The 27214-nt window shown below is 39.0% G+C and overlaps 1 protein-coding gene across 2 annotated transcripts; it reads left to right on the plus strand.

Moving 5' to 3' along the window:
• Positions 1–564: 564 nt before the first annotated feature.
• On the plus strand, positions 565–26511 carry LOC139284137 (neuroplastin-like). 2 transcript variants are annotated; one of them, XM_070904320.1, is made up of 9 exons: positions 571–657; positions 11194–11541; positions 15907–16081; positions 17492–17586; positions 20784–20917; positions 21058–21331; positions 25861–25882; positions 26001–26074; positions 26167–26511. In XM_070904320.1, the coding sequence occupies exons 1-8, from the start codon at positions 582–584 to the stop codon at positions 26059–26061; spliced, it is 1185 nt and encodes a 394-aa protein (XP_070760421.1). In that variant the 5' UTR covers positions 571–581; the 3' UTR covers positions 26062–26074; positions 26167–26511. The 2 variants fall into 2 exon arrangements, with proteins under 2 accessions (XP_070760428.1, XP_070760421.1); XM_070904327.1 differs by lacking the exon at positions 11194–11541 and having other exon boundaries at positions 565–657.
• Positions 26512–27214: the final 703 nt, after the last annotated feature.

Here is a 27214-nt window from a genome sequence, read left to right on the forward strand (position 1 = left end):
ATCAATTACATTCGTGTTATATGTGTGTGTGGTTGTGTGTGTGTGTGTGTGTGTGTGTGTGTGTGTTTATCCACGGTCATGAGCGCATAGGGCACGCGCAGCTTGTCGTTGCTACCGTTGGTGTCCTACCAGCATCTGTTCCTCTTTTTTGGAGCAGACTTATGTTTCGGCTACATCACTTCCCGTCGGGAATAATTTGTGCGCTATACTTTCATTTTAATCACCGAACCGTGACCGCGAGAGCACAAATGCGCATCGCTCTGCGCATCTTTGAATCTTCAGAACTACACTGTGGACAATCTCCCTGACATCCAAAGACCTCTCCTCCGCAATCCGACGAGGCTTCTTCACCGCCTATGGCCGCACATCGGCATCCCTGAGCCGCTGGCCTCGTCCCGGACCTTTCACCCATCGCTGTCCTCGGAAGGTCTTTGAATCAGGGAGACATTTTTTTTAATCATCCTCGGCTGGCTATTTTTGAAGAACCCGGTGCTATGCTGGGCCCATCTCTCTAGATCTTGTGATTAATACACGATCTCTCCTCCCACATTCGTCCGACCGAAACCCTGGTACTCTCATCGATGCATCCTAACGCAGTGATGCTGGCGGTGGTCCTCTTGGGGAACTTGATGCTGCCTTTCGTCTCGGCTCAAAACGGTAAGAAAGCAGATGTGACTATGGCACAATTGTAAACATCGCATTGAGGGAAAGTGACTTGACTTGTGCGAGGACGCCCGAGCGAAATGTTTCTAGAGGATTTTGAGAATGACTGCGTTTAAAGCTACTACTATAGTTTCACGCATCTCGACAACAAGGCCAGAGTTAGGGACCAACACATCTGATTCAAGAACTGACCTGAAGATGTGACCTTAACGGAACTCTTAACTAAGAAACCTGGAAGAAACCTGACGCTGTTGTGACATTTTCTGCAAGGTTACTGCCAGCTGGGTGTAGTGTAGGTGTGTCTGTATGAGGAATTAATTGCCACTTTCGAATGTTATAAAATAGACAAGGGGTAGTGTTACTGGGACCCTTCATGGAATTAGTTCTGGATATTTACACACAGAAGTAGCCTATGCGTAGCCTTAGGCTGCCAGTGTGCTGTTTGTTTCTTCAAAGGCTGTTGGGTAGCAGAGTGTGTCAAGCAGGACTAACCTGCTCTGGATGCTGATCAAGTAACATATTTTCAACACCAAACACAGGTTAGCCCAGTGTGTGCTGCAAACACTGTAAATACAAGGCCCTTGTGTGTCACAGTTTCTGGGCCTATGCATCTATTTGATTGACAGAATTCCTCCCCTATTATACCACATTTCCTGTCATGCCAGCTTAAGTGGGTCTTTATTTCTTTCTTGTCCAAACTTGTTCAGTCTGCAGTTATTTGCTAAACTAAATGCATAAACAAATGACATCCTTATTTCCTTTTGTGATTATGTTTGAGCACCAGATGTTTCTTCTTTCCAAATGTTCAAAGAGATTTGGATGAGAGAGAGATTCAATGCCACAAAGGATGTTCATGTGTGACTTTAAATTCAAAAGTTCACTGTGCATTAATCATAACAAAAGTGACATGATTTGGTTGAAGTAAATGTCAGCAACATGCTGTTGGGTGTTCCAGGCTGTCCTCTGATACAGCATGTCCTGACTTCAAATTGTGTTGAATCACATCACCCAGAGGGACACACAAATCAACGGCCATTCATGACATGAAAGTGGAATCTTTTGAATCTTTACTTTTTCAATTTTGAAGATAACCTAAATAGGTCCCTTGAGCGACCCTGGCATGATTATGAAGGTGTTGGTGCTTTAATATACAAATGGAGCCAATCTATTTCAGTTGTTGGTAACAATATAATCACTGCCTGTATTCATATCATATCATATCAAGGCCCCTGGGGTTGACCAATCAATATCACTGATATGATCTAATCCCCGTTCAGAGAAAAATAAGGCAGAGAATTACTCCGCATACTTATAATATTAAATGCTTAATGTCCAGCTTCTTTTCTGAGGGATAATCGGACACCCACTATGCAAGACTTAATAAGACATGTATTTTGATGATAGGATGAGAAGGTTGTGAACAATCTCATGCCACCACTACCTTCCTACCTTTTAAGGATTTATTTTTGCAGAAATTTTAAATGGAAAATGTTCAAGATTATTCAAGTCCAAACAACTAAACAAGTGTCATATATTGCAACAGTTTGTACTATGTTTGTGTAATATTAGTAAAAAACAATATGCAGAAATGAAAGACGAACAATACGTAGATCACTTTACAAGAAAGCACAGACGTGGTCTACGTCTTGAGCTTGTAAGGAGACAAAAAAAAAAACTAAGCTACCACGGCAGTTATATAACAAACTATCATCCTCTGAATTCTTTTCTTTCTTCTTTGCTAATTTCTCGAAGGTGCTTGAAGTGTGTGCACGCACACAGTGAGGCGTTCTCTGATCTTGCTATCTGGAAAATCAAATACCCAATAAGCCCTCTATTGTTTGATAAAGCTCAAGCAAAGGCATTCCAAACACTTCCTGTGGTCTTTGCCCAGTGTTAGTGCCCACTCACTGAGGCCCAGTTCACACCACAGAAACACACACACACAAAGACACACACACAACCAGGGGTCATTGGGAGACAGACTGGTGCCACCCAGTCACTAAATGTGTCTGTGCTTTATCTGTTTAATGTAGAAATCCTAAAGTCACAGCTAATCTACAGGCACCCTACATTCATTGCAGGCAATAAGCTACAGTTAGTGTTTAACACCCGTGGTAATATTGTGATATTTGCTCACATCGCATGCATCTGAAAGCCATTTCATTTCTCTCTCACAGTTCAGATTAAGGGTAATCGGTGCATGGCTTCTTATGCAATCCTAGATTTTCCTGTGATATTACAGAGTTCAGGCAGCGGCGTGGGGAGAATAATAATTATAAGTGCATGAGATGTAATCACTGTGTCTGGGAAACAGAGGGAATTCATGCCATTATTCCCTCATGTTCAGGGAAAAGTAGGTCTACTATAGGTGGCCAGTTTCTGCGACAGATATTCGGAGGACTGTAAATAGCATCCGTCCATTCTGCCTCGTTTCTATTTTTACAACCGAGACACAGCACTGAGAACTGTGGCTTTAAGGTCCTTTTGTGAAAGTGAATTCATTAACTCTTAATGGACGGCCTCCTTGTGCACAGCTGCACAGCCTTCTAAAGACTCGCTAGGTGGCTGTGAACTATTTAAGCCGAGAGATGATGTGATCTTTATGCAAAGAAAATAAAGGCTGTTGAGAAGGTGGCTGGGGCTGACCCGGGGAAGTACATTTGCGTCTTACATAATTTCTCCCTACAAAGCATGCACCCTGCTCCTACTGCCAACTTTGTTGTTGCATTATCACTGCCTGTGTGAATCAAAACAGATCATGTCAAGACAACCTTTAGATACCTTTAATGAGCTGATATAATTACTAATAAATACTGCCATGTTAAAAAATAACTATTTGTTTTCTTTCATTAGCAATTGTTAATATTACACAATCAAAGTATTTAGACATAATCTAGAGAAAGCTACGCACACATGTGTCACAATATGTGCTGCGATGACAAAATGCAGTTTTTGTCAATATGTGGACCTCAAATTTGTCTTTATGCCACTTGTGCATTATCATCAACAGAGGCTGACATTGCATTTTACAGCTGCATATCATTCAATCAATAAACCTATATGATGCAGCAGCTTGTCCATTAGCATGTTTCTGTCCAGGCTCTGGACAAAGGTACATTTGTGAGTCTGGAAAATATGCTGTCGGACTCGAGCCAGCTACACTGAGTCATGCTTGCCCACTGTGAAACCTGATATGGACTGCACTGATTCGGAGCAGCATCACATTGTATAAAACACACTGCAGGTTTATACTAATGCACAACTGTAAGATGATGTTTTTTTAAATAGCGATTTGTCCAGGGAAGGTTTTTGCTGAGCATGCATGCTGTTTTGTTTCAGCACCACTCTGCTTCACATTCATACAGTTACACACATTCACAGCTGGAAGTTCCCCAATTTAGCCACAGCCCTGTAGTACTGGCTGTTCTGCCGGAACAACTCTGGTTGAGTGTGCTTCACAAGGGCAGCTCAGACACAGAATACTCAAAGAGGTTAGTTTCATTTATACCTGGCCTGATTTTTCCCATCGGCCAGGGTATTTTAACAGGTGACCTAGCAGACACAAGGTTGCTTTTTTTTTACCTAGAGGCTCGTGCCAGCTCATACTCATATAAGTCATACAAGTTGATGGAATAGCATTCGTCACCCCTGCAGAAAACAATTAGTAGTGGAGGAGACTCTCCTGGAGGTGCACTTCTTCTAATTTTAGAATTATGGTGTTATTTCGATGATGAGAATCAGCGTCCTGTGATGCATCAGTCTCTGCTCCGTGCTTCTCGGATTTTACATCAAATCATTTGAATTCCCTTGTTTTGACCTCTGAAAGAGAAATAGGAAGTGCTCTCTGGTTGTGATTAGAGGATGGGATTAGAGCATTTCTACCCAGCACAAGGGTTATTGGGATTTAAATCTCATTAAACTGTTGCCTCTCTTCTGTGATCTGAATGACAGACTCAAGTATTACCAGTAAAATGGAAATGGCCGGCCCAATGCCTTTCTTTTTCTGGAATTTCAGCTTTGTAAATAATGGCAATATTCTGCAGTCTCCATAGCAGTGTCATGAAATAAGGTATAAAAGTCAGGATGTAAACCATAACGACTCTGTTAGGAATGTGTTCAGGGCTATACATCATCACAGCCTCTCTGACACAAATTTAGCTGCACACTACATATCACACCTACAAAGTGTATTGGAAGTTCTTAAGTGAATACTTCATGAACATTTAAGCAAATAAGCAGTTTTTTAAAACTATTATTCTAAGAGAAGATCAGTAATAAATCTTGAGGTGGAAACATTATATTACATGACATATTTAATGGTAGTTTTTGCATGTATTAGCCTCTTAACCAAACACTATGACATGCACTTCACATTACTGCTGATGTTACTACTGACCATTTAGCAAATACTAACTGTCTATGCATACGTTGTTTTCGGTTTAGCATATATGAATAACGACTTGCAGAGAGTTGAAACTTCATAGTAAACAAAGTATCCACCAGACTCAGTGTACAGAAGTATTGTTTGGCTTATGGGTTTGCTTTTCCAGCAGCAAAGAATGAATGTGAATGCATGTTTTTTTCAACAGCCAACTCTTCAACCTGTTTTGTGTATGCACAAACAAGACAAACTGTAAAATGACGGCAAAAACAGTTCAGGTTCAGGAACAATGGTTTCTAATACTTAACTGAAGTGAATAGAGACCACTGGATGTTTGGTAGGTAGCTCTTTTCTCTGTAACCCTCTATAATGTAATGTGAAGAAAATGTGACTTGTAGTTCATGGGCTATAACATGCAAAACCACCAATATGGCCCTTTAAACTTTAACAATATTTAACATTTTGACACATCAAGGAGGATATGATATTAGGATATTAACTTTAGGCTGTGTCAAAAAGAGTTAATGACCCTCGGGTGGATAAAAAGTAAAGAAAGGATAAAGGAAAAAAGAAAAAGTAAAAGAGATCTATAAGGCTCGTTTCATATGTACGTATTGTGCCAAAATATGAAGTTATTGTGGCTGATTTAGACTTTTGATTTAGACACCCATAGTACACTCACACAGGTGCTCTCACCTATGTTTAATTTGACCTTCTATCAGAATTGTGTGGGTGTTTGCAGACTCTGCTTGACTGACAACTTCCTGACTCACCTTATTTGTTTGGTGGCACCAGTTACCGCAGTCCTTTGATTCTTTTAGGTATTTGGATAATGGTGACCTTGACAAACTTGCAGAATAGCTTTGCCCAACTGCAACACAAAATGAGCTCTAAATCAGCTGAAATCACCTGCATGAATATGGGTGGCCTAAAGTTTTACCAAAATCTGTCAGTGAGTTAGATCCCAATTGCTTGATTTTGTTTGAGTAAAACAAAAAAAACCTTATACTTTTTACCATGCGACTTACAATACTGTAGGTAATATTGTAACATATACCACAACTGCTTCCAATGTCCTCATCTAACAACAGTGAGTGAATGATATTAAAATATAAACAATTGTCACAACTATGATCTATTGTGTCATACAGATGACCTGTAAAGGCACAGTACCATGCAGGTACAACAGAGATGCACTCACAAACTCAAACACACACACACTGCCTAGCACATAACCAGTCCAGTGGCCCTTGGGGGTTTCCTACTCTCTGCTTTCTCTGTCTGTGTTGTGGGATGCGGATGGGGATCCAGGTTGTAGGAAGGCAGCTGACTCACTCTCAGGCTGCATGGTGGTGTGTGGCTTGCTGTCAGTCCTCAGGGGAGCTCTCTTCTCTGCCTACATCAGTGGAGTATGTAGGCTGTAATGACTGTGACTTCCATGCAGCCTTAGACAGAGCTTGTCACAGAAAACTACAGGTTATTTTGTGATACTATTGTGCACATGTCATATGGGAGTAAAGTGAGCTAAAGCGTGTAAGTAAGACATGGCACTCTGAGCCACTTCATTATTTCGTGCTGAGTTAATTTCTGTTAAACCATCTACTCATATAAACGTTTGACCTCCTTGGTTAGATTACGCACAAGCTGCCATAGCAACTACACCTCTGCATGCATTAAAGTGTAGATGTTAGCCTTATAGTCAATTCAAATAGAGAGAAACACAATCTCTTCTTGCTGTGAAGCTCTCATTTGTTTCTATCCTATAAAATGCTGCTTTTAGTGATGTAACCAATTAACTGTGACACTGACCAACAACAAACCCCCATCACAGCTAGGTCTGCGAGGCTAATATTTTGGTTTGTATTCATTTGTGTCGATAAAGCATTATGTTGATCTTACAAATGTGCAAATACAATATACACATGGAACATTACAATACAGAACAACTAGAGCAGCCATTAGTTGAAACAGAACATCTCCGTGTTAGCTCTGCAAGCCTTGGCCACCTTTAGCAACTATGGAAATAGCAATGTAATGTTGCAAGTATAACAGTGAAGTACCAAGACACTCAATTTCAGAGCTACCTTTAAAGCCTACAGACAGCTAGTATTTGATACTCGAAGGATATATTTTAGGTGGAGTAAACAGTGGACGGAGGCCTGATTTACATTTCTACTGGCTCCACAGAGCTTTAAGGTGACGTGAATTTCTGCATTTCTCAGTTTTATATTGCCATAAATTGAACATCTTTTTGTGTTTAGACTGTTGGCCAGACAGAAATATCAATTTGAAGACATCATCTTAGGCCTTGTGAAATACTGAAGGGCATTTGTAACAGTTTACTGACATTTTAGACTAAACAATATATTGATAAATTAAAAAAACAATTAACAGATTCATCAATAATTAAGACTTACTGTACATCGCAGCCCTAAAAACCTTTTACTGATGTCCATGTACAGTACATAGACAGCAAGATGTCCCTGTATAAATGCACCATGCAATAGTGAAAGTGTTAGCATAACATAAGGTGATAACATGCATAAAGATGAACTCTGCTCATCATTCTTCTGTCACCAAGTTGCTGAGATCTGTCCACCATCCATTGCTCCTTTCTTTGTCACTTCTTGTCTCCCAACACGCCTTTGAAATGAATGAGTACCGGCTGGCTGCTTTGTGTTTTGTTTTCACTGCCAGTGTAAGCTCCTTGTTTAAACAACACGAAAATTGGTCTGCTCATTGGCCGAGTGTTGTCTGTAGTTTGTTCTGTGCGTATTTCTCCACAGAAGCCTCCCTGAGCCTGAATTTAAATTAAGTCATCTGTTCCTTTTTGTGATTTAATTTGCCATCACCTTGGAGGACATTCATTACTTTGTTTAAGCAGATACTATACTGTGATTATGAGCACTTATGCATGGCTGACAATAGTTATCTGTGCCATGTGCCACGCCAATTTACTGTCTTTTCCATAATCATAGCAAAGAATGCCATGGTAAATGTTCTGTCAAATTGAAATATTGCTTTAACAGTGTAGGCGGACAGGCTTGGATTCACCCTCTGGGATTATGTGGTGAGCTTGATGGGTCCAGATGTTTCCAGAGAAAAGAAACAAATGCTAATTACTCTGTATATCTCTAGGCATCGCACATAGAAACACAAGTTGTAAGCATCAAATATCCTCAGACACATCTAGCAGGAAAATACTGTGATTTATTTATTTGCTAAATTCTCTGAACAATTTTTCTTTCCTATCATCTAATTTGTTTTCATATGGCTGTGAGTCACAAACTGGTGTTGGGCAACAGACTCGTTACCATGGTACTAACTAAAATCCCTGTATTGTTAAGTATGTGAAATATTTTGGCTGTACTTCAACAGCCTGTTTGAGTCCAGTGCACAGAGAATACTGTTCTCAAGCTTTGCAAACACTGTGCATTATATCATAGTGGAAAAGGACTACATACACCATGTAAACTTTGAGAATGCTAGTTATTTTCACCTGGAAGTTAAACTTTCAATGAAATTATTTAAATGAAATGTAACTGGCGTCATTGTGGGGGTGAGCTGAATACTGTAGTTGTTTACACTCCTTCCTCGGGCTTCCACAGGCTTATCTGTTCATGTGCTTATGATACATTACTTAGAGCAGGGCAGACAGATCTGGGAGGGCCTGTAAGCTGTTGTATTTAGACACAATACACAGTCTAACACTCAAGAGACCACAGGCTCTTTGTTCCCATTTCCTCTACAACAATTCAGGGCAGAGTTAAGGCACTGTTTTTTTCTGATTTATTTAAGCACATGTGGATTACAGCTGACAGGCTGCAGGGGCGGCAGAGAACTGTGTCTGTGGTCCTGGTGATTTGTCATTAGATGAGGTTCATTAAGGCTGGCAGTGTATCGTTGGGCTAACTACTGATGTGAAACAGGGTCATGAATCAGGCACAGACACACCATGGTACACTCACGGTGTGGTAATAATGCTCATGGATCACATTTTATTATGAATTCCACTGCATTTCAGATTTGAAATGTGTTTCCTATCCCAGATGGCAGTAAGGTAGTTAGAAAAAATGGGGGTTATGTGTCCAACTCCCTGAGATTAAAGGCCAGTGGTGGGAGATATTGGGGTTGTGGGTGCATATTCAGGTTCCATGTGTTACTTCAATGAAGTTGATTTTGCTTTAAAAGCACAAATGTGTCAATCAATCAACTGTTTGTGATTCCAAAATCAGTCAGTCATTCAGTGTTTACGGAGAAGCTGGTTGAACTATCGTATTCCGGTGTGACCATATGTGAATTTTAAAAACCTTCTCTTAAAGTCCAGCTTATCCAAAATGAAAGCTGGCTGACCTAATTTCTGGCATTACCAGCAAGAGCTGATATGGATGAAGAGATTAGCTTTATACATATATACATACATATAGTTACATCTATTTGTGACGATTGACATGAATTGCTTTTAATAGGCGTTTCAAGCTTTGAGAGAAAAAGATAAACCATGAGAATTGGCATCAATATTTAAACATTAATTAATTAATTATGGTGCAAGTAAAATAACATAAGAATGCAAACATTTAAAACTGATGTGAGTATGTTCATTCAGTATGTTTAAAAAAAATAAAATATTTAACATGCTACAATATCACCTACAAGAATTATAGGTAAATAAGAAGGCCATGGGTTTGAATCTGTGTCTGCACGGGTTTCCTTCAGGACTTTCCAACCACAGTTCAATGACATGCAGGTTATGTGAACCGGTGCCTCTAAATTGCCCGTAGGTGTGAATGAGAGTGTGAACGTTCGTCTGTCTGAATGTGTTAGCCTTGTGACAGACTGGCGACATGTCCAGGGTGTACCCTACCTCTTAACCCATGTGTGCTGGGATAGACTCCAGCACCCTGTGATTCTGAACAGGATAAGTGGGTTGAGAAAATGGATGATGATGATGGCTGATAGGAAATTGGTGTAGCATATCAAAAAAGTTAATGGAAAACTCATGGAAGCTTATATACAGTATAGTATTCAGATTAATTTCGAGAACTGGCGAAATCTAATTTTTGCAAAATAAAAAACATTTGCTTTATTGCTTTATAAATTGCCACATTATGGCATTTTCAGAACCATTAAACAAATTAACTGTTCCTTTGCCTGTGGCCCAACTTTCAAGGTTTTATTGATGAGATGATTCTTCTAACTAACAAACTAACTAATATCTTTGGTGGAGGCAATAACCAGAGAATTTTATGACTGACGAAGCTCACTATACCCAGGAATCCATATTAATGTACCTTTTAATTTCACTTAGTTATTAAACTAAGTGACATTCATTCCCTTGACAGAGTGGTGTCAGTTAGACTTAAGTTCAAGGGGAACATTTCCAAGCCACTGATTTTGACAAATCACATGGTTTTCTATGCAGTGTTCTTATTCAGGAGTGACAAATGTATGGTACACTTGTAAGAAGTTTTCTTGTCAATGGGGTCAAGTGGGAGTGGTGCCACTGATTGCTGCGACACAGTGAGTGTAGAAAAGGCTTGTGTGATTGTTCACCTACTTGACAACGCTCTCTGATGAACAAACATCACTGATTAAACTCAGTGAGAATGTATAAATAGTTCTCCACTTCACCATATACTTTTGTAAAAGTTTAAGGTAAGGTGTGCTTTACATGTACTGCGGTCAATGTACTGTAACTAATGCTTACACTGTTCGCTCAAGCATAAGCACATAAAAGGTGCACTTCAAAAATCCTGTTGCACTCATTTTTATAAGGTTGAACACGAGAGAGAACGAGGCAAAGGGAAAAAGTAAAGACAATACACAAGATATTAGCACTACATGCTGGTATGGACTTGGGACTGGTTGACTATGACTTTGTGAAACAGTTGTACGGCCTTAGAAGGCCAGGGAACCCTGACGTTGACAGACTGGATTTAGACAATCATTAATCTTTTCTTTTCCCACCTATCAATGATTTGAGGCTTGCTTCTTTTTCATTTACCGTTAATCATCTTCTCTTTTGTTTGTATATACTCTGATCCTATTTAATTTCCTTCTCCATCCCTTGACCTTTCCACACTTCCTACTGCTCTAACCCTCTTCTACCCTTTCCTTCCCTGCCATCCCGATACACTTTTCCTCTCCAGCTGGGTTTGTGAAGTCGCCAATGTCTGAGACTAAGCTTACGGGGGACACCTTTGAGCTGTACTGCGACGTGGTTGGTAACCCCACTCCAGAGATCCAGTGGTGGTATGCTGAGATCAACCGAGCTGACTCCTTCAAGCAGCTGTGGGACGGAGCCCGCAAACGTCGGGTATCCATCAACACAGCCTACGGCACCAATGGGGTCAGTGTGCTCGGCATCACGCGCCTCACACTGGAGGACTCTGGGACGTATGAGTGCCGGGCCAGCAACGACCCCAGACGCAATGACCTCCGACAAAACCCTGCCATCACCTGGATCCGCGCCCAGGCCACCATTTCGGTGCTACAGAGTGAGTGGTCTATGTCCTGTAGTACCTAGATGGTGAACGAACTACCAATCCCCTTTCCTAACCACTCCAACCCGTAAAAACCTCTCAAGAGCCCTCCCTGCCCACAGTGGTCACTGGCCAGGCCAAAATAGAACAATCACCAAAGTTATTTGTTAATTTTCATCTTTTTTTTAATTGTTTTTTTTGTATTAATAGACACATATGAACACATATTCTAATTGTCTAAATCCCTTATGCCAGTGGTTGCCTTTTTTGTTTTGTTTTCATTCATATTAAATTTAGTTTATACTGAACTCAGTGAACTCCCTGTCTCTTCCAAAATCCTTTGAGCATCTTGTTGTATATGACCACAAACCCAGGAACTTTACTCAGTCTCTATCTACATTTCCCTCTTTCCTCCCACACCAAACCTTTGTTCTTACTGTTTCATGTGTCCTTTTACAATATTCTGATCATTATCTTTTTCTCTGTATCCTAATTTCACCCATTTCCTATTCCTGGATTTATTTGTGATACTTATTCCCTTAACATTATGATGTGTCTCTTGCGTTGTGTGGATTGTTTTATTTACTTCAAAGCCCTGCCTGCTAAATGCAGTGGAAACCTAGTGGTGCTTTGAAGTAATGGTGCTTTTGATTTGGCTTTCTCACTCTGGGCACAGTGTAAAAGGGACTGTAAGAAGACACAAGGAGGGATCCGTTAAGGTGTGAAAGAGTGATTCCTGCTGTCAATTCTTTCCTGATAAAAGCAAATATTTTCTGCTTTCAAATTCGTGCGTGGTAATCCAATAAAGGATAAGACCACGTGAGGGCCTTGAGTGTCTCATTTCTTGCTCAGATGAGACAGAGATTGCACTTCTACAAAACAGTCTCTGGACTTGCCTGTGCACTGTGTAACCTTGTGCCTTCTCAGCCATTAAGCATGTGAGTGTGAATCAGTAATGACATTATATCCTTTAACCCTCTGCTCTATGCACACAAACATTCAAACAAACTGAATTTCAACTGGACCCTTCTAATCTGTACATGCTTCAGTGCTCTGCCCACTGGAGCACAGGGAGATGTGGAATGTTGTTAGTCATAGTGAAGCTGTCTGACAAGCGTAGAGGAGTTTGATCCTTGCTGGCTCTTCTGATTGGACTGACAAATTTTGATTTCTTTGTGAGCACTATTTGATTAGGTGTAGGACTGGTGCAATTTAAGCTATTATAAGAAGTGCAATGGACAGCAGCTGTTCACTTCTCACATTTACTTGTTTCCTACTTTCCTGCCACAATGTCATCTATAAAACCTGCAATTCACTAAATACTCACTAAATATATTCTGTCATTACTGAGGAGTAAATGTTCGTTGCATATACATGTAATATCCAAGTTATTACATGTATATAACAGGCTATACATAATAGCCCATTGATATGAATGTATAGTTTGTAGCTGGGGAAACATGTTGAAATCGGATTGTCTTGTTTTAGCCTTTTGCTTAATTTAGTTTGCGAATGTGAATCACTCTAAATATACCCTGAATCAGTGTATTTATGTAGTAATTCATTCCCATTACGAAACTTTTCAATCACTACTACTTTAGGATTTGGATTTTGAAGTTAAAAACATGCATGAAGGAATAAAATCTACTGGAAATACATCTTTTTAACATGTACTATCTACATGTGCTTTATGTGATACTCAACCCAAATCTATATTTTTGGAATGAAACTCTCAAAAAACTTTTAGTATAATAGTTAGACTCAAACTACCGTGGCTATACAGTAAATATGAAGCTACAGCCAGCAGCTGGTTAGCTTAGCTTAGCATACAGACTGGAAACAGCTAGCTATGTCCAAGGCTAAAATCCTCTTTAATTAACATGTTATATCTTGTTTGTTAAATCTGTACGAAAACCGAAGTGTACAAATGACACATTGTGGTTTTAATGGGGGCTATGTGGCAGACTATTTCTTGGCTGGGAGCAGTGAGTTTTTAAAGCCAGGCTAGCTGTTTTCCGCTCTTTATGCTAAGCTAAGCTGCTAGGCTGCTGCTTCATATTTAGTGCACAGACATGAGAGTGTTATTGATCTTCTCATCTAACTCTCAGCAAGAAAGCAAATAAGTATATTTCCCAAAATGTCGTACTATTGCTTTAACAAAGAGCAGCTGTGGTCTGCTTTGATTCATGTCAATTACAACTGACACAGACTGTGAAAAGTTTTCAGAAAAAGTATCAAAACGTCTCTGGAAACTTCTCTAACCACTCCTGCATCATTGTTGATTGTTAAACCAAAATATGGCTAAATACAGTACTTCTGTGCCCTTCCTTGAAATTCTGAAGTTTGCATGAAAGTAATTTATTTAGCTGTATTTTGGTGAAATGGCTAGGAGAAGTAGATTGTGGTGCAGGAGTGGCTTTCCACTTTTTTCATTGTGGTCCAAGTGAATTTAAGCTGAACACATCTGTTTCTCTGTGAGACACTAAACCTCAAATCTTTTGCAGCCACTTTTCAAACCCACAAGGGGTGAGTGTTTCATCCTCAAATACATACACTATTAGCTATTTCAAAGTAAGCACATGTTTGCGAGACTTTTTAAAACAGTCACAAAGTTCTGTTGCAAAGTAACACAAATGTGTGTTGTTCTAAATTAGACACAAGAATTGATTGAAAATTGCATTATCAAGAATGAGTGGTTCAAACCATTTAGCTCAACCACGTGCTCAAGAGGCCCACTATTCTCTCTGTACAGGCTTTTTACAATGATACAATGCCCCCCTAAATATAGACCTTTCCAAGTTGGTTACGATGTCAGCTATTTAGTATAATTGATTTAATACATCTTGGCAAAATGTAACAGAATGGAGCTCTACTCGACATTCAATCATGATGTAGAAATGATGAGAAGAAAACCTATTTGTGCTAATAATGCAATAATTTAAAAAAGCAATACTATTCATATAATATCTGTCAGTTACTTAGGTATAATATTAATCTAAATGCAACACTGTATTAGTAAGAGCAAGAGGAAAGTGGGGGACAGGTTTCACTACATCTTGACTCATTTAGAGCAACATTTTATATTTGGTTACATTCTGATATGGTGATACTTAATCCAGCAGTTACCACATTTTAAGTTGTGACAAGGTGTCCTACAAACAACCTCTGGTTAAATTGCCTGTGGACCACTGTGCCGTGTTTGCTAAATGTTAATTTATGTAACTCATGTTGTGTGTGTGTATGCATGTCTCGAAGATACTATAAATAGTACATGTGGTTCTGCTTGGTGGGGGATGTAAGGGGGGAGGGGAGAGATATCCCCTTAGCTATTGAGTATACAGAATTGCGAGAAGAAGGTGCCATGAATGCTAATAGAAGTCACTTGCCCGTCACAGTCGCCCTCCTTTCCCCTCTCCTCCCTTTTGCTTTGCTAGTGGCCTTGCAGCAGCAGCCAGTAGTAAGATTATGATGCTTCTACTCTCTGCTCCTCCCCTCGGGGGCTCCATCGTTGCCATGGTTGGCCCGCCCTGGAGGAGGAGGAGGAGAAGGAGGAGGAGGAGGAGGAGGAGGGGGGACAGAAAGGAGGAGGCTTTCTGCTCACTACTCAAGGCAGAGCAAAGGGCGCCTCGCTCTCAGATGACACCTCCTGCTTCCCTGACGTCCTTGAGAAATGGACCCTGGTATTGTGTAGTAACCAGTGTGCTTAGGAATTTAAAGAGTGAAGTAATTCAGGTAGTCATTCAGCAGTAGTGTGTAATGTCAATGGACTGTTCAGTGTTATATAAATCTTCAGCCCAGATCTCCCAGATTTACTTCTATATTCTAATGACACTTACTGCAAGCTTAGAGTAGGTAATATTTGAGAGATACAGTTACAGTATGTCTTCTCTTTGTCAAACATCCTCCTGGAGACTGTGTGGCTGTACATTAAGAGTATTCAGAAAAGTATTCATAAATGCATTGCAATGACAAGAGATAGGTTTGAGAGGTATAATCAATACAATTAGTATTTGATTAATCTTCTGTTTATCTAAATATCAGAATGACGCTTTGTTATCAGTTTCTCTTATACTCTTAATGTTGATGTAGCATTTAAGAGTGTTACTGTTGTTACAAATTAGTTTCATCCAAAAACACTACTTAATTACTACTTTTTTAATCTAAAGATAAATGGCTGATAAAAGGCATTCCAGCTGTTTCATGTACTTATGTCTTTTGTTTATCTGTTGCGTGCACTTTTGTCTTCACTTCATAGACACCCTCCTACACAGATCGTATAAAAACAGCATACAGCCTACAGCTACAACAGCAAAAGAGGAAGCATTAAAACAGTGTTGAGCCCCAGTTCTGTGATAAGGGTTGACTGTCTCTGTCTTCCAGAACCAAAGATCAATGCCTCCGATCAGACCATCCTGTCAGCGGACACCTCTGGCAAACCAGTTACCCTGCAGTGTAACCTCACCACTGCCCACACCCCCCACACAGAAAGCTTCTGGATGAAGAATGGAAAGGAGATCCTCAATACACGAACAGAGCACAGGAACACAGCATACAGGTGACAAACAGCTTCGCCTCTACATAGTAAGTAGGACAAATTTTGGGAGAGAGGACAATGCAGACAATAAGTGCTCCCAGCAATGCAAAGAGAATGAGAATGTATCTACAATTGAGAAATGAAAAAGAAATGTTCCATGTTGTAAAATGGAAGTGGCTATGCGAGCAAAAAACAATGCTGAGGTAATCTTGCATAGTCACATCTTAGTCTCAGTGGGGGTCTGGAGAAATTCTTGTCAGAAGAAGTTGGAGAGCAGGACCTCGCTGAGACAAAGGCAGTATACTGATTGGCTTTAAGTTAGAAATAGGAGTGCGGCTCACATTTTGAGAAAGGGTCACTCAGGTTTTTTGTTGAGCTTGGCTAACTATCAGTACTTGCTTGTAAATGGGTCAGACCACAGTATAGCAGACATTTTGTATTCTACAATAAGTAGTCTGTGTGCATGTTCTGCCCACAGACACAAGAGAGACAACCACTCATCAAAGCTAGATTGTATGTACGGTCATCTTCAAGCAGTTACTGAGGCAATGAATACATATTTGCTAGCGAGTTGTATTCTTTATGATGAAAACACAGCTCTTGATCGCAAGAAGCATACAATACTTGTACCTTGTTCTTGTTGCGGCTGACGGTGTACAATCAATGGCTATTCAAATGTCATGGTGCACTTTAGACAAGTTTACATGCATAGCACATTTCATTACGATATGCTGCTAGGTTTACTAGCAAGCCACTATAAATATCAGTACACTGCAATTTTTACATGTATGTGTATGGTTTATAGTTTTTTTGGCTTTAAGTAATCAGTGATGTACTGAAATAGACATAAGTGAACTTGTTAAGAACGCTGCTGAATTTGGTACCCGATTCGTTTTAAATATCTCCAAACCACCATTTTTTGAGACCAATGCTTGCCATTTGATTCTCAAAAAAAGTACACAGCATATCACTGCCTTAAGCCAAATATTGAAATATACCTATGCATCTAACTAGAAGAAAAACTATCATTGCCTAAAGTAACAACTAGTTGTTAGTTCCTGCTGTCACACAGGATAACCATTGGAGCACAAAGCTACTGTCGCCCCTGTAGACATACCACAGACTCTCCCTAGCCACAAGATAAGACCAATTGGTCACTTCCTTGTCACATTACATCAGTGATACTCTGAAGATTACAGCTAAAATGCCTATGGTGCCCTTCTCTGCAGAATCCAGAGCTGCTGTTCCCTAATATAACAACATAATGCCAACATTTTGTCTCCTGTGGCCTTGAGCTTTCACTGCTGTAGTCCAAATTAATTACTAGACTTAAACTGAAATTAGTTGACTTTATTTAGTTGACTACTTACAGTGTAAGTGACTGGTAAATTAAAGATATGGAATAAGTTGGTGTTTTGTATTTTGTTGCAGAATCACTAAACCACGGGCAGATGATTCTGGGGAATACATGTGTGTTTACACATTTGAAATGGCGCCAAATGCAAATGCTACAATTGAAGTAAAAGGTAAGATTCCTTTGTGACATAGCAACAACTGAACCTTTGTTACATGAACGACACAAATATCACATGAAGTTCTGAAAAAGCACTGGCTTTAATTTGAGCTTTACTTTCTGTGGTTTTCTACTGAGAAAAGGTGTCCTAGAAAAGTAACCACCCTAAGCTGTGTGAAGAGAGTCCTTGTTGACAAAGATGTTTGAATTCATCCAGTGCAGTGGTGTTGACAGGGGGCAGTCCTGAGGCTGTTGTCACTCTTGGCTTTCACTGAGCCAGCAGTCTAGCAAAATGGAAAGGCACTGCACATGCTAGTCACTAAAGCATGCAAACACAAAGCCCTCCTTAAGAGCACTTATACACTCATAAAAACTGAATTAAACAGATGATTTTAAGGTTTTTATTTAATAGAAGTGGTTTAAGTAGAGAAAGTTAACTAGGATGGTCTATGTAATAGCTAGAAAACCTAACCAAAGAACAACTGTGTTGGTTTCATTCAAGCTGACAGCGAAGCCTTCAACTTGAATAAGGAATCTTATCCGAGTAAGGGCAAGTGAAACCCTGTTCAAGAGAAGCTTGCCTGTGTGTAGTGCTTAAGCCAATTTGCTGTGGCATGGCTATGGTGCATACTGAGCATGCCCTGCCTCTCTTATTTCCGCGGCTGTCTTAAAGCACTGCCTGATTGCGTAACATGGATGATGACCGTGTGTGTTCTGCTTTCACTGGATTGTGAGATGATGGGACTCATCGCCATTCAAACTGAAGTGTCCTAGCCATCACTAGACTACAGGCCTGTGACTGTTGAGGCTTGCTATCTGTCCCCTGGAGAAAAAGTCAGTCTTTTAACTAAACTGATGATGCATCATTTTGTCCTTTAAATAGGCCCACATTAAATGTCTACAAAATATTAAAATTACAGGATGTTTTGATGCTAACAGTAGGTACCATTGCTGGATCTAAACAAAGCATTTTCTTCTGTTCTTAAATGCTCTTGTGATTTTCTAGAGGTGTTTGAGCTTTTTTGTGACCCAGGTAGCAAGCCCACTGTTATGCTAGCCAGCTTTGCACTGCGCTTCTGGCAGCAGTTCACTGAGATCCCTCGCCTACAGTGTCCTTGGCACACTCATCCTTGCAGGACTCAGCTCAGAGGCAACAGATGGAGGGTTCTGTGATGTTGTAGGATTAAGGCTCTGAATCCGGTCCCAGCCATCTCTGTGGCAGGAGTAGAGTTTATTGTCTGTGATACTAAGCTTACCACAGATACATATTTGGTGCCTCATACTTCTCAAATTTTAGTAAATGTTAAGGACACTTCTCTATGAAAATATTTTAACATGCATACTGATAATTGATCATTTTCCTCAAGAAAAATAATTGATTTTTTTTTTTTTACAATTTTGCACAAATTCTCAAAATCTAATATAAAAATGTTAGATGTCAGATAAAATGTGGAAAGCATCTTTAACATCTGGTGTCATCTTAATCAGCTTTTTTCTATTCTTCCTGACAGCTTTGACCTTGCTCCTCCTCACACATGCCTCTCACATTCACACGACACTTTACCTCTGTTTAGCACACACAGATTAATAATCACAGTAGTCGGAAGTGTGAAATGGAGGTCTCTGCCTGTTTTGGCGCCACTCTGAGGGCTGTCTCTGTGCTGTCAGTCACTGACATAACACAGTCAGGATAAGGCACAAATGAGCTTTGGCCACTCCCCCTGCTCAGGGAGCACGTGTGCACCATAATTAGAGTGGGGTGATGTCACCAAAGAGCTCAGACCCCTCCTGCTCCATTATCCATGCGCAGCTGAAAAATGCTCACTCCAGGCCTCTCCCTCATCCTGCTTAATTGCATGGAAGGAATTATTGTAATTTTGAGGATTAGTGGAAAAGCAGGAACAGTTATCTTCCTGATGCTTTGCAGAGTTACATGGAGAGTCTGTGTCTCACCTTTGGGAAAGACTGTTCTATTGATGGATCGGTTTGACTTGGCATCTGTTGCAGTGCTTTATGACACATGCCTGAATTTATTAAATTCATAACCTTTGTGTTGCATTTTTATTATCAGTTCATTCATTAATCAGGGCCAATTCACACCGTTTTCCTTTGGCTCAAAATCTCTTTTGTGGAATTCACTGTGGAATTATTTTGAATAGGAACATCTGGAGGCTCTCATATCATACTGATCCCCCTCTTCCATGACCTCATTATGAATTGTATTGAAATGCTTTTATCTCTTCCAGAGTGATAGTCCCCATTGCTGGGGTTTGGTGATGGGAATATACATGCTCACAGAATAACTGCACACCCAAAACAATACATTTTATTGAGAGCTCTACCCCTACTTCTGGGCAAGACTCTGTTCTATTAGACTATGTTGCACAATGCAGTTTTACATATAGAGTTTCTTTCTTTCTATTTTGTCTATATTTTCAGCTAAATAGGCATCTACCACTAAAAAAAAAATAGATATAAAAATCATTAGAGAATATCTCTTTATTTTAGAAGTCATGACAGTTATTTTGTAAGCATTCAACAACTACAGCCCCCATTAGGTTTTGACTACATGCCTACCGGTGTGTCACAGACTCACTGGAGCTGTAGTTTTTGAAAGCTAACAAAATAATTACTGCTTCTTTTTTAATGAGTGTTAAAACTGCATTTGCTAGTATAGTAGTAGATACCTTAGAATACAAGACCAATACCCCTGTATCAGGTTTTAGATTCTTTTTTTTTCTTTTCAGAATGATAAAACAAACGAGTAGATTGTGGAGTCAAGTGGAAAAGAGGATAGCCTGGAAATGTAGAAAACATGATAAAACACAAATTCAGTAACCTCTATGTGCAATACTGAATTAAGTAAGGGCATGACTTAAACTAAATGATGCAATGCAATGCATATCATTTTTTAAAATATCTTAAGAGCCCACTAACTATGCTTTTTCTTGACTGCATTAGCTTGAAGTTATGAAAATTTCAAAGGAAACTGAGCAGCTTCAGTGAATCAACCCTGCTATAGAGACTTTTAATTACACTCCTCTCTCTTACATAGACATCTGAATAACACCAATTATTACCATAGTCAGAACAGCCAATCATGCTTTCCTTATTCATGCCATCTGGTAGGAGTTAAAACGTTCCTTTGAATGTCTTGCTTCTGCCAACTCAGCTAATGATCAATTTTATTTATTTATTTTACCTTTCCAGCAAAACCTGACATCACTGGACACAAGCGAAGTGAAAATAAAAACGAGGGGGAAAATGCAATGCTTTACTGCAAGTCTGTTGGTTACCCACATCCCACCTGGACATGGCGTAGAGGGGACGGAACATCCTACATGGTATATGTATACACACACACACACACACACACACACACACTCTCACACACACACACACACACACACACACACACACATATATATAAACTGAGAGACAGAGAGACAGATTTTTTAACTGAGTAACGGTCATTGTGTTTCAGGACATTGACAACTCCACTGGACGCTTCTTCATCACTAATAGAGACAACTACACAGAGCTCAACATACTAAACCTGGATATAAACACAGATCCTGGAATATACGAATGCAATGCCACTAACGTGATTGGAAACACTGCTGAGACCACTATACTACGGGTGCGCAGCCACCTTGCGCCGCTTTGGCCTTTCCTGGGTGTGCTCGCAGAAATTATAATCCTAGTAGTCATCATCGTTGTGTATGAGAAACGCAAGAGGCCAGACGACATTATTGATGGTAAGAAATCTTTTTCTCTGTGACTAGCAGTAGGCACTAATAAATAATAAACTATGAAAGTAGATGTATTTTTTGTTCAAATTACAACATTGCAATGCGAAACCTTTGAGACATTCAAGTTCTTTTTTCATCTGGTGTCTGACCGTTGCTATAAAGGTATTGCAATATTTTATGTACATACTGCCCTGAAACTGAGACTTTGAGGTAGAGTTTTAATTCAGTTAAGGTTTGCTTTGAATTGTGAGATAAGACACTTCAGTAAGTACAGATATTATCCAGTAACTTTCTTTTCCAAAAGTACAATGGCTGTAAGGTCAAATGTCATCAACTGAGGAGCGCATCCGATCTTAAGCTACAGAGATGTTTACAAATGCAAGTAAACTATTGAACCACGAAGTTGCACCTGAGGAGATCTGTAGTGGCTACCTGACTATCAAAGGACTTGCCTCTCGACTGATGTGGCTAATGGAGAAAGGAAGGACATTGTCACATATAAGCCACATATTAAATGCATGAAAATATGACCTTTATACATGCACATAAGGTAAACAACAGAGGACGCACAGCTGACCTTTCCAAGAGCTGGCTCTTTGTGTGCTGTGCTAATGGCAATGGTAACAGCACCTTTGTTTCCTTGTTGATAGAAAAATAACAGTGGGGTTATCAGCCTGTAGCTATAAAACACATCAGTCCCAATAATAACTTAATTGGTTACTATTCTTTCCCCTTCCCCCTTCTTCCCTAATGGCAACATATTCTAAATGGGTGGTAAGTGAGAGATCCTGCATGGTTTCGAAGATTCTTTTCTTTTTGTCAATTTTTATGTTTTTATGAGCCTACAGTCCATCCAAAAACACTACAATTTTTGTTGAGATATTAACACAGTAAATACATTTTATTTTTATACCAGTTACGGTAAAATCCATTCATTTCCCTTTTCATTAGGTTGAACCCATAAAGTCTGACATGTTTCCATTTGTGACAGGTGACATTGGTTAAATTGTATATCTCCAAAGAACCATAATCTTTAGTCATACTAAAAAACTAAAATACTCAACTAAAATCTACTTTGACTACGTTATCAAATACAGACGATAATATTAAATTGTACTTTTACATATTCAAACTACAATGGTACTAAATGTGACTATGACTATTGCGCTGTGGAGCAAATAGTTTTTAGTTTTAGTTAGCCAATGCAGGCCAGGACACAAAATAAAACATTGTTTGGTGTACTCAGCATTGCTCATTTTTATGACATCCTCCCTAAACATTTTCAAGCATTCCATGTTACTGCCTACTGGACACCTTTTGGACTGAGTCACTCAAGCAGACACACTGTAGATGGGCAGGTAGATCCATCCAACCTAGCAATATTGCGGCTGTAAACCACCCATAGCACTTTCTTATACTAATATATTATTAATATTAATATAATAATCTTGCTCCATTCAATAAGAACATCTACTGTTATGAATACTTAAATGTCTAGTCCTCTGATACAGGCCTACCTTGTTTTTCAATGTGATCTACAGAATAAAAAAACCCACTGTATTCAGTACAGTTGTAGTATTACAGAGCTTCTTGACTGTTAAGAGTAAAAAAAAAACTTCCAAGGGCCCTCAAGGGCCTCTGGTGGCCATTTGAGGTTACACCCTCAAAGCATCTGCAGTCTGGGTCTGAACGTTAAGCCAAAATATCAAAACCACATCTAATGTGGATAAAGATATGCAAAGGTACACAGGAATGAAAAAACACAGAAATAAAGAAATATGGAACAGGGAAATAAATAGTGTAAAGTGTTTGTTTCTTTAATTCTGAATCCGTTTACTCATTCCTTGGTCGATTTTATGAACATATGTTACCAATTTATGCATTTATTTCAACTTATTTTTAGTTTAAGTTTTGTCCCCTGCATAAGATCAGCTTTTCCATTTAAGAAAGAAATGGCCTGTGCTTTAGGGGGCAGACGAAATCACATGATAAGAATGTGACAAGATCAAAATGTCGAGAAAGCCCAGAGGCATTTCCAGTCACCAAAGGTTCTGTCTGACCTCTACTCGTGTGGTTTTGTCTTCTTTTTTTGGAATAAAACATGAACACAAGCAAAATACAGACCACAACAGTCGCCCCACTAATATGAATCACTCCAAGTGGGCAACAGTTACAGACTACACAAATAGAGCTTCCGGGTACATCCTGCTTTTCATTTACTCAGCCCAAACAAAATAATACTCAAATGTGTAAAGGATGTTAAGAAGGTAAACTTGTTTTTGGCTTCAGTGTCTTAAGGTGTTCATCAGATGTGATGCTGCATCTGTCTTCCATTTTCTTCCTCTTAACTCATATACACATACACGTTTTCACACAGTAAGACTGAAAATACATTAATCATTTAATGGGGTCCAAAATAGTGTTTATCGATGCTTCACAATCCACTCATGAGTATAAACATCAGTCGTGGTGTGATTACAAAATATAAACATATTAACTGATGTTTCAAATGATTGTTTTCAGTTTACTCAGGGCTAATTTTTATTCAAATTATATTATTTAATCATGAAACAGTATTTGTTTGTGACCTGTTAAAATAGTTAATTACTTGATAATTAGAAAAAAATCAAACTAACAAAAACACTGTACTACAATACTTGCTTAAAATACATGCACACAACCCAGACACAAACCACACTGCTCAAGTCAGCTCTGTGCATGGCCTCTAGTTTGGTTTCATCTACCGGAAAAATGAAGCGATTACAGTGGATTATATTTGCCATGTTTATGCCATTCAAATCAGGAATGAGGACTCCCTGCTCACGATGCACAGCCTCTCTAAAATCTCCTTTTAGCAGCCCGTATTCCCGGAGGTTTTGGCCCCTGTCTGCGTGCATTATGAATTCTGGTCTCTTGATGGCTTAGCTGTGTTTGAACACTTTTATACTTCACAGCCAAAGGCTCTGAGGCAGAGGCTGACATTTCTATCCTGTGTTTCAAAACCAGTTGCTAAAATTACAGATTTTGCTGTGTGATGATTTGCTAGATAAAAAAAAGCTCACTTTATGTAATAAGACGGATTTTAACCCACACACTGTGTTTTTGAAGTTACATAAAAAGCTAACTATAAACAATGCAATCAAACGTGATGTGCTTCAATGATTATGCTACATCATTATTATCAGTATTATAATGTTCAATTGCCAATCTCACACAGTACAAATCTGTTTTCTGTTTTGTGCTTGCAAAGCCATTATAGTAAACATAGCTTTTGTGGTGTATACATATGAGGTGTGAAAATGGTGGGATATGCCGACAGATGTTCCTCCTTCAATGATCACAGAACCATGTTTTTTCGTCTAACATTATAACTGCCATAATGTGCTCCATATTAATGCCATGGAATGCTGCTATGCTGCTTATCTCAGACTTATAACTGCATGGAAAATATCTCACTGTGACTGGTTACTTACCTGTTTTCATTTGTTTGCCAAACACCAACCACCATTTCAACCCCAAGGCTGTGGGTTTTTGAACTAACTTGTCACTCAATGCAACAAAATTCACTATTGCTCACCACTTCCTCTTCCTGCAGTGTTTCTTGCTGTCACATTTGAATGTGTGTTGTTTATTGCACACTTCTATGGTGATAAAGAATGACAATTGTGTATGTTGGTTTCACTGACAAAGTTATTAAAAAAAAATTTTTTAATTATCTTTATGTTGATAATATCAATGCAATTAACCTTAAATAGAGAGACATTAACCACTGTGTATTACAGGGAATTGATACAACCTCTAGATGCTAAGAGAAAGCTTTGAAGAGATTCGTGTTTTTATGCCAAGTCAGTCACAATATCACACCCATGTACTAGGCTCTTTCAAAATCACTATGAGTGTAATTAAAAGATGGCTTTAAGTGAGCCATCTGTAACCCTCCTACACATATGCTCAGTTTGAAATGAACAGGAACCCCATGAGATTCAGATGGCATGTGAGGTTAAGTTTGCAATGCTTGGCGTTAAAGATGTGGTTGTTTTCACATTTCAGCCCTTCTACTACAAATATGTCACTGCTGACCATTTTCCAAAGACAATCTCAATGGGTTTTTGCCACCACCAAGGAGCCTTTAGCAGCCTTTAGTGTTCAAAAACCTTTTTTAATTCAAGAAGCTACCAAATTCACACTTCTGTGTTTGCTTTGTGTTTTTTCTTCTGAGTCTGATCAGCTTGTGCATACAAAGCTGTTCAGCAGCTGACTCCCATGTGATGTCAGAGCTTCCCACCAGTGCACGACTCTGCCACACCAGTATTCAATCTGTGCTTTCAGCTGCACCATCACACAATATTATTGTTCACTGAAGGATTTGGTAAACTATCGCTAATAGGTAAACTAATGGCTTGTTTGTCAAAACTGTCAGCAAAGTACATATTATTTGCAGTAAATGTGCTGAAACATGCAACACTGGTATTTTCCAGCATATCTCATATGACTTCTGTGTTCTGTTTTTGTCCTGTTCTCTTCTTGTGACAAAGATGATGAACCAGTTGGACCAATGTAAGTATATAAATATTCTTATTTCTACCCATATAATTCATATGGAAATACTGAGTACTATGATTTTTTGAATTGCTATTACCTTTAGGTCACTAAATCATAACTGCTTCTTTCCTAGGAAAACTAATTCAACAAACAACCACAAGGACAAAAACATTCGCCAGAGGAATACAAAATAAGAAATTTACTCAAGTAAGACACTGTTGAAGGGGATGGGGGCTAAATATAGAACTCACTGTGAGGATTATCCATAGTCACGCCTTCTCTTGATTTTCTCTTCACAGATGAGATGGCTAAACTGCATTTTTTGACTACATGAAGGTATCAGAGGTGGATAGAGCTCCGGGCAGTTTTCAAAAAAGCATATCTTGTCTCATTTTATGAGAAACAATATCAGCATAACACTGGCAACAAAAAGAACATAATGGCTGTCTTAAGCATGCCTTATTCAGTCTTACGTGGAGATTTCAGGATGACGAATAATGACTAAAACCACCACAAAGGTGTACACATTTTTAATGTGCTGTTGGTGTCTCCTTTATTAATTTTATCATATCCTCAAATGAGGTGATCCCTTTTGTATTACATATCATGTACATTGCATGCAAGATAATTACGCAATAGGATACTCAGAATAGACATTTCTGTTGTTATCCCTCGTGTGGCTTTTTTTGCATCTAAAATGACCTATGTTTTTTATGGAGTCATCCTTTTAGTATATATATATATATATATATATATACATATATATGTATACATATAGTTAGTTATATTCTTGAACATTTGTACAGCATATCATGGTCATTTAACTATGTTTGATTTTGTGACAAAAAGTCCACTTTTAACAGAACTTTTATTGTGAAGCAAGGGCTTCAATGACTGGCAGTATTTAAATTTAACTGAGAGTGATTACAGAAAATGACTACTGTGTGTTTAACTATCTAAACAAAAATGATATGTGTATTATTTTTATTTTCTTTCCAGAGTAACTTAGGTGTCTTGTATATGTTGAAGTATGAGTGTTCAAATGATAGGAAATCTGTAAAAAAAAAAATATTTTTTTTATATTTCCCAATTTCATTTATTGATTTTTATTTTCTATTTTTTCTCTCTTTAACTGTATAGCATGGCTATAATCCTATGCAATATGTATTCTTAAATAGATATATGGAGGGCAGTTTGTTTTACTCAGTGAAGCTTTAATATTGTGGGATCACTTGGAAGCTGGCATAGCAAAATTCACTGCTGTAGCTGCATGACTCCTCTTTCAATACAATGTATCCATGTGTGTTGCGGTGGAAATGGACCTGCATTAAGGTGGAACAGAGGGAC

The sequence above is a fragment of the Enoplosus armatus genome, chromosome 1 (genome assembly GCF_043641665.1).
Source record: "Enoplosus armatus isolate fEnoArm2 chromosome 1, fEnoArm2.hap1, whole genome shotgun sequence".
In the NCBI taxonomy this organism is placed as follows: domain Eukaryota; kingdom Metazoa; phylum Chordata; class Actinopteri; order Centrarchiformes; family Enoplosidae; genus Enoplosus; species Enoplosus armatus.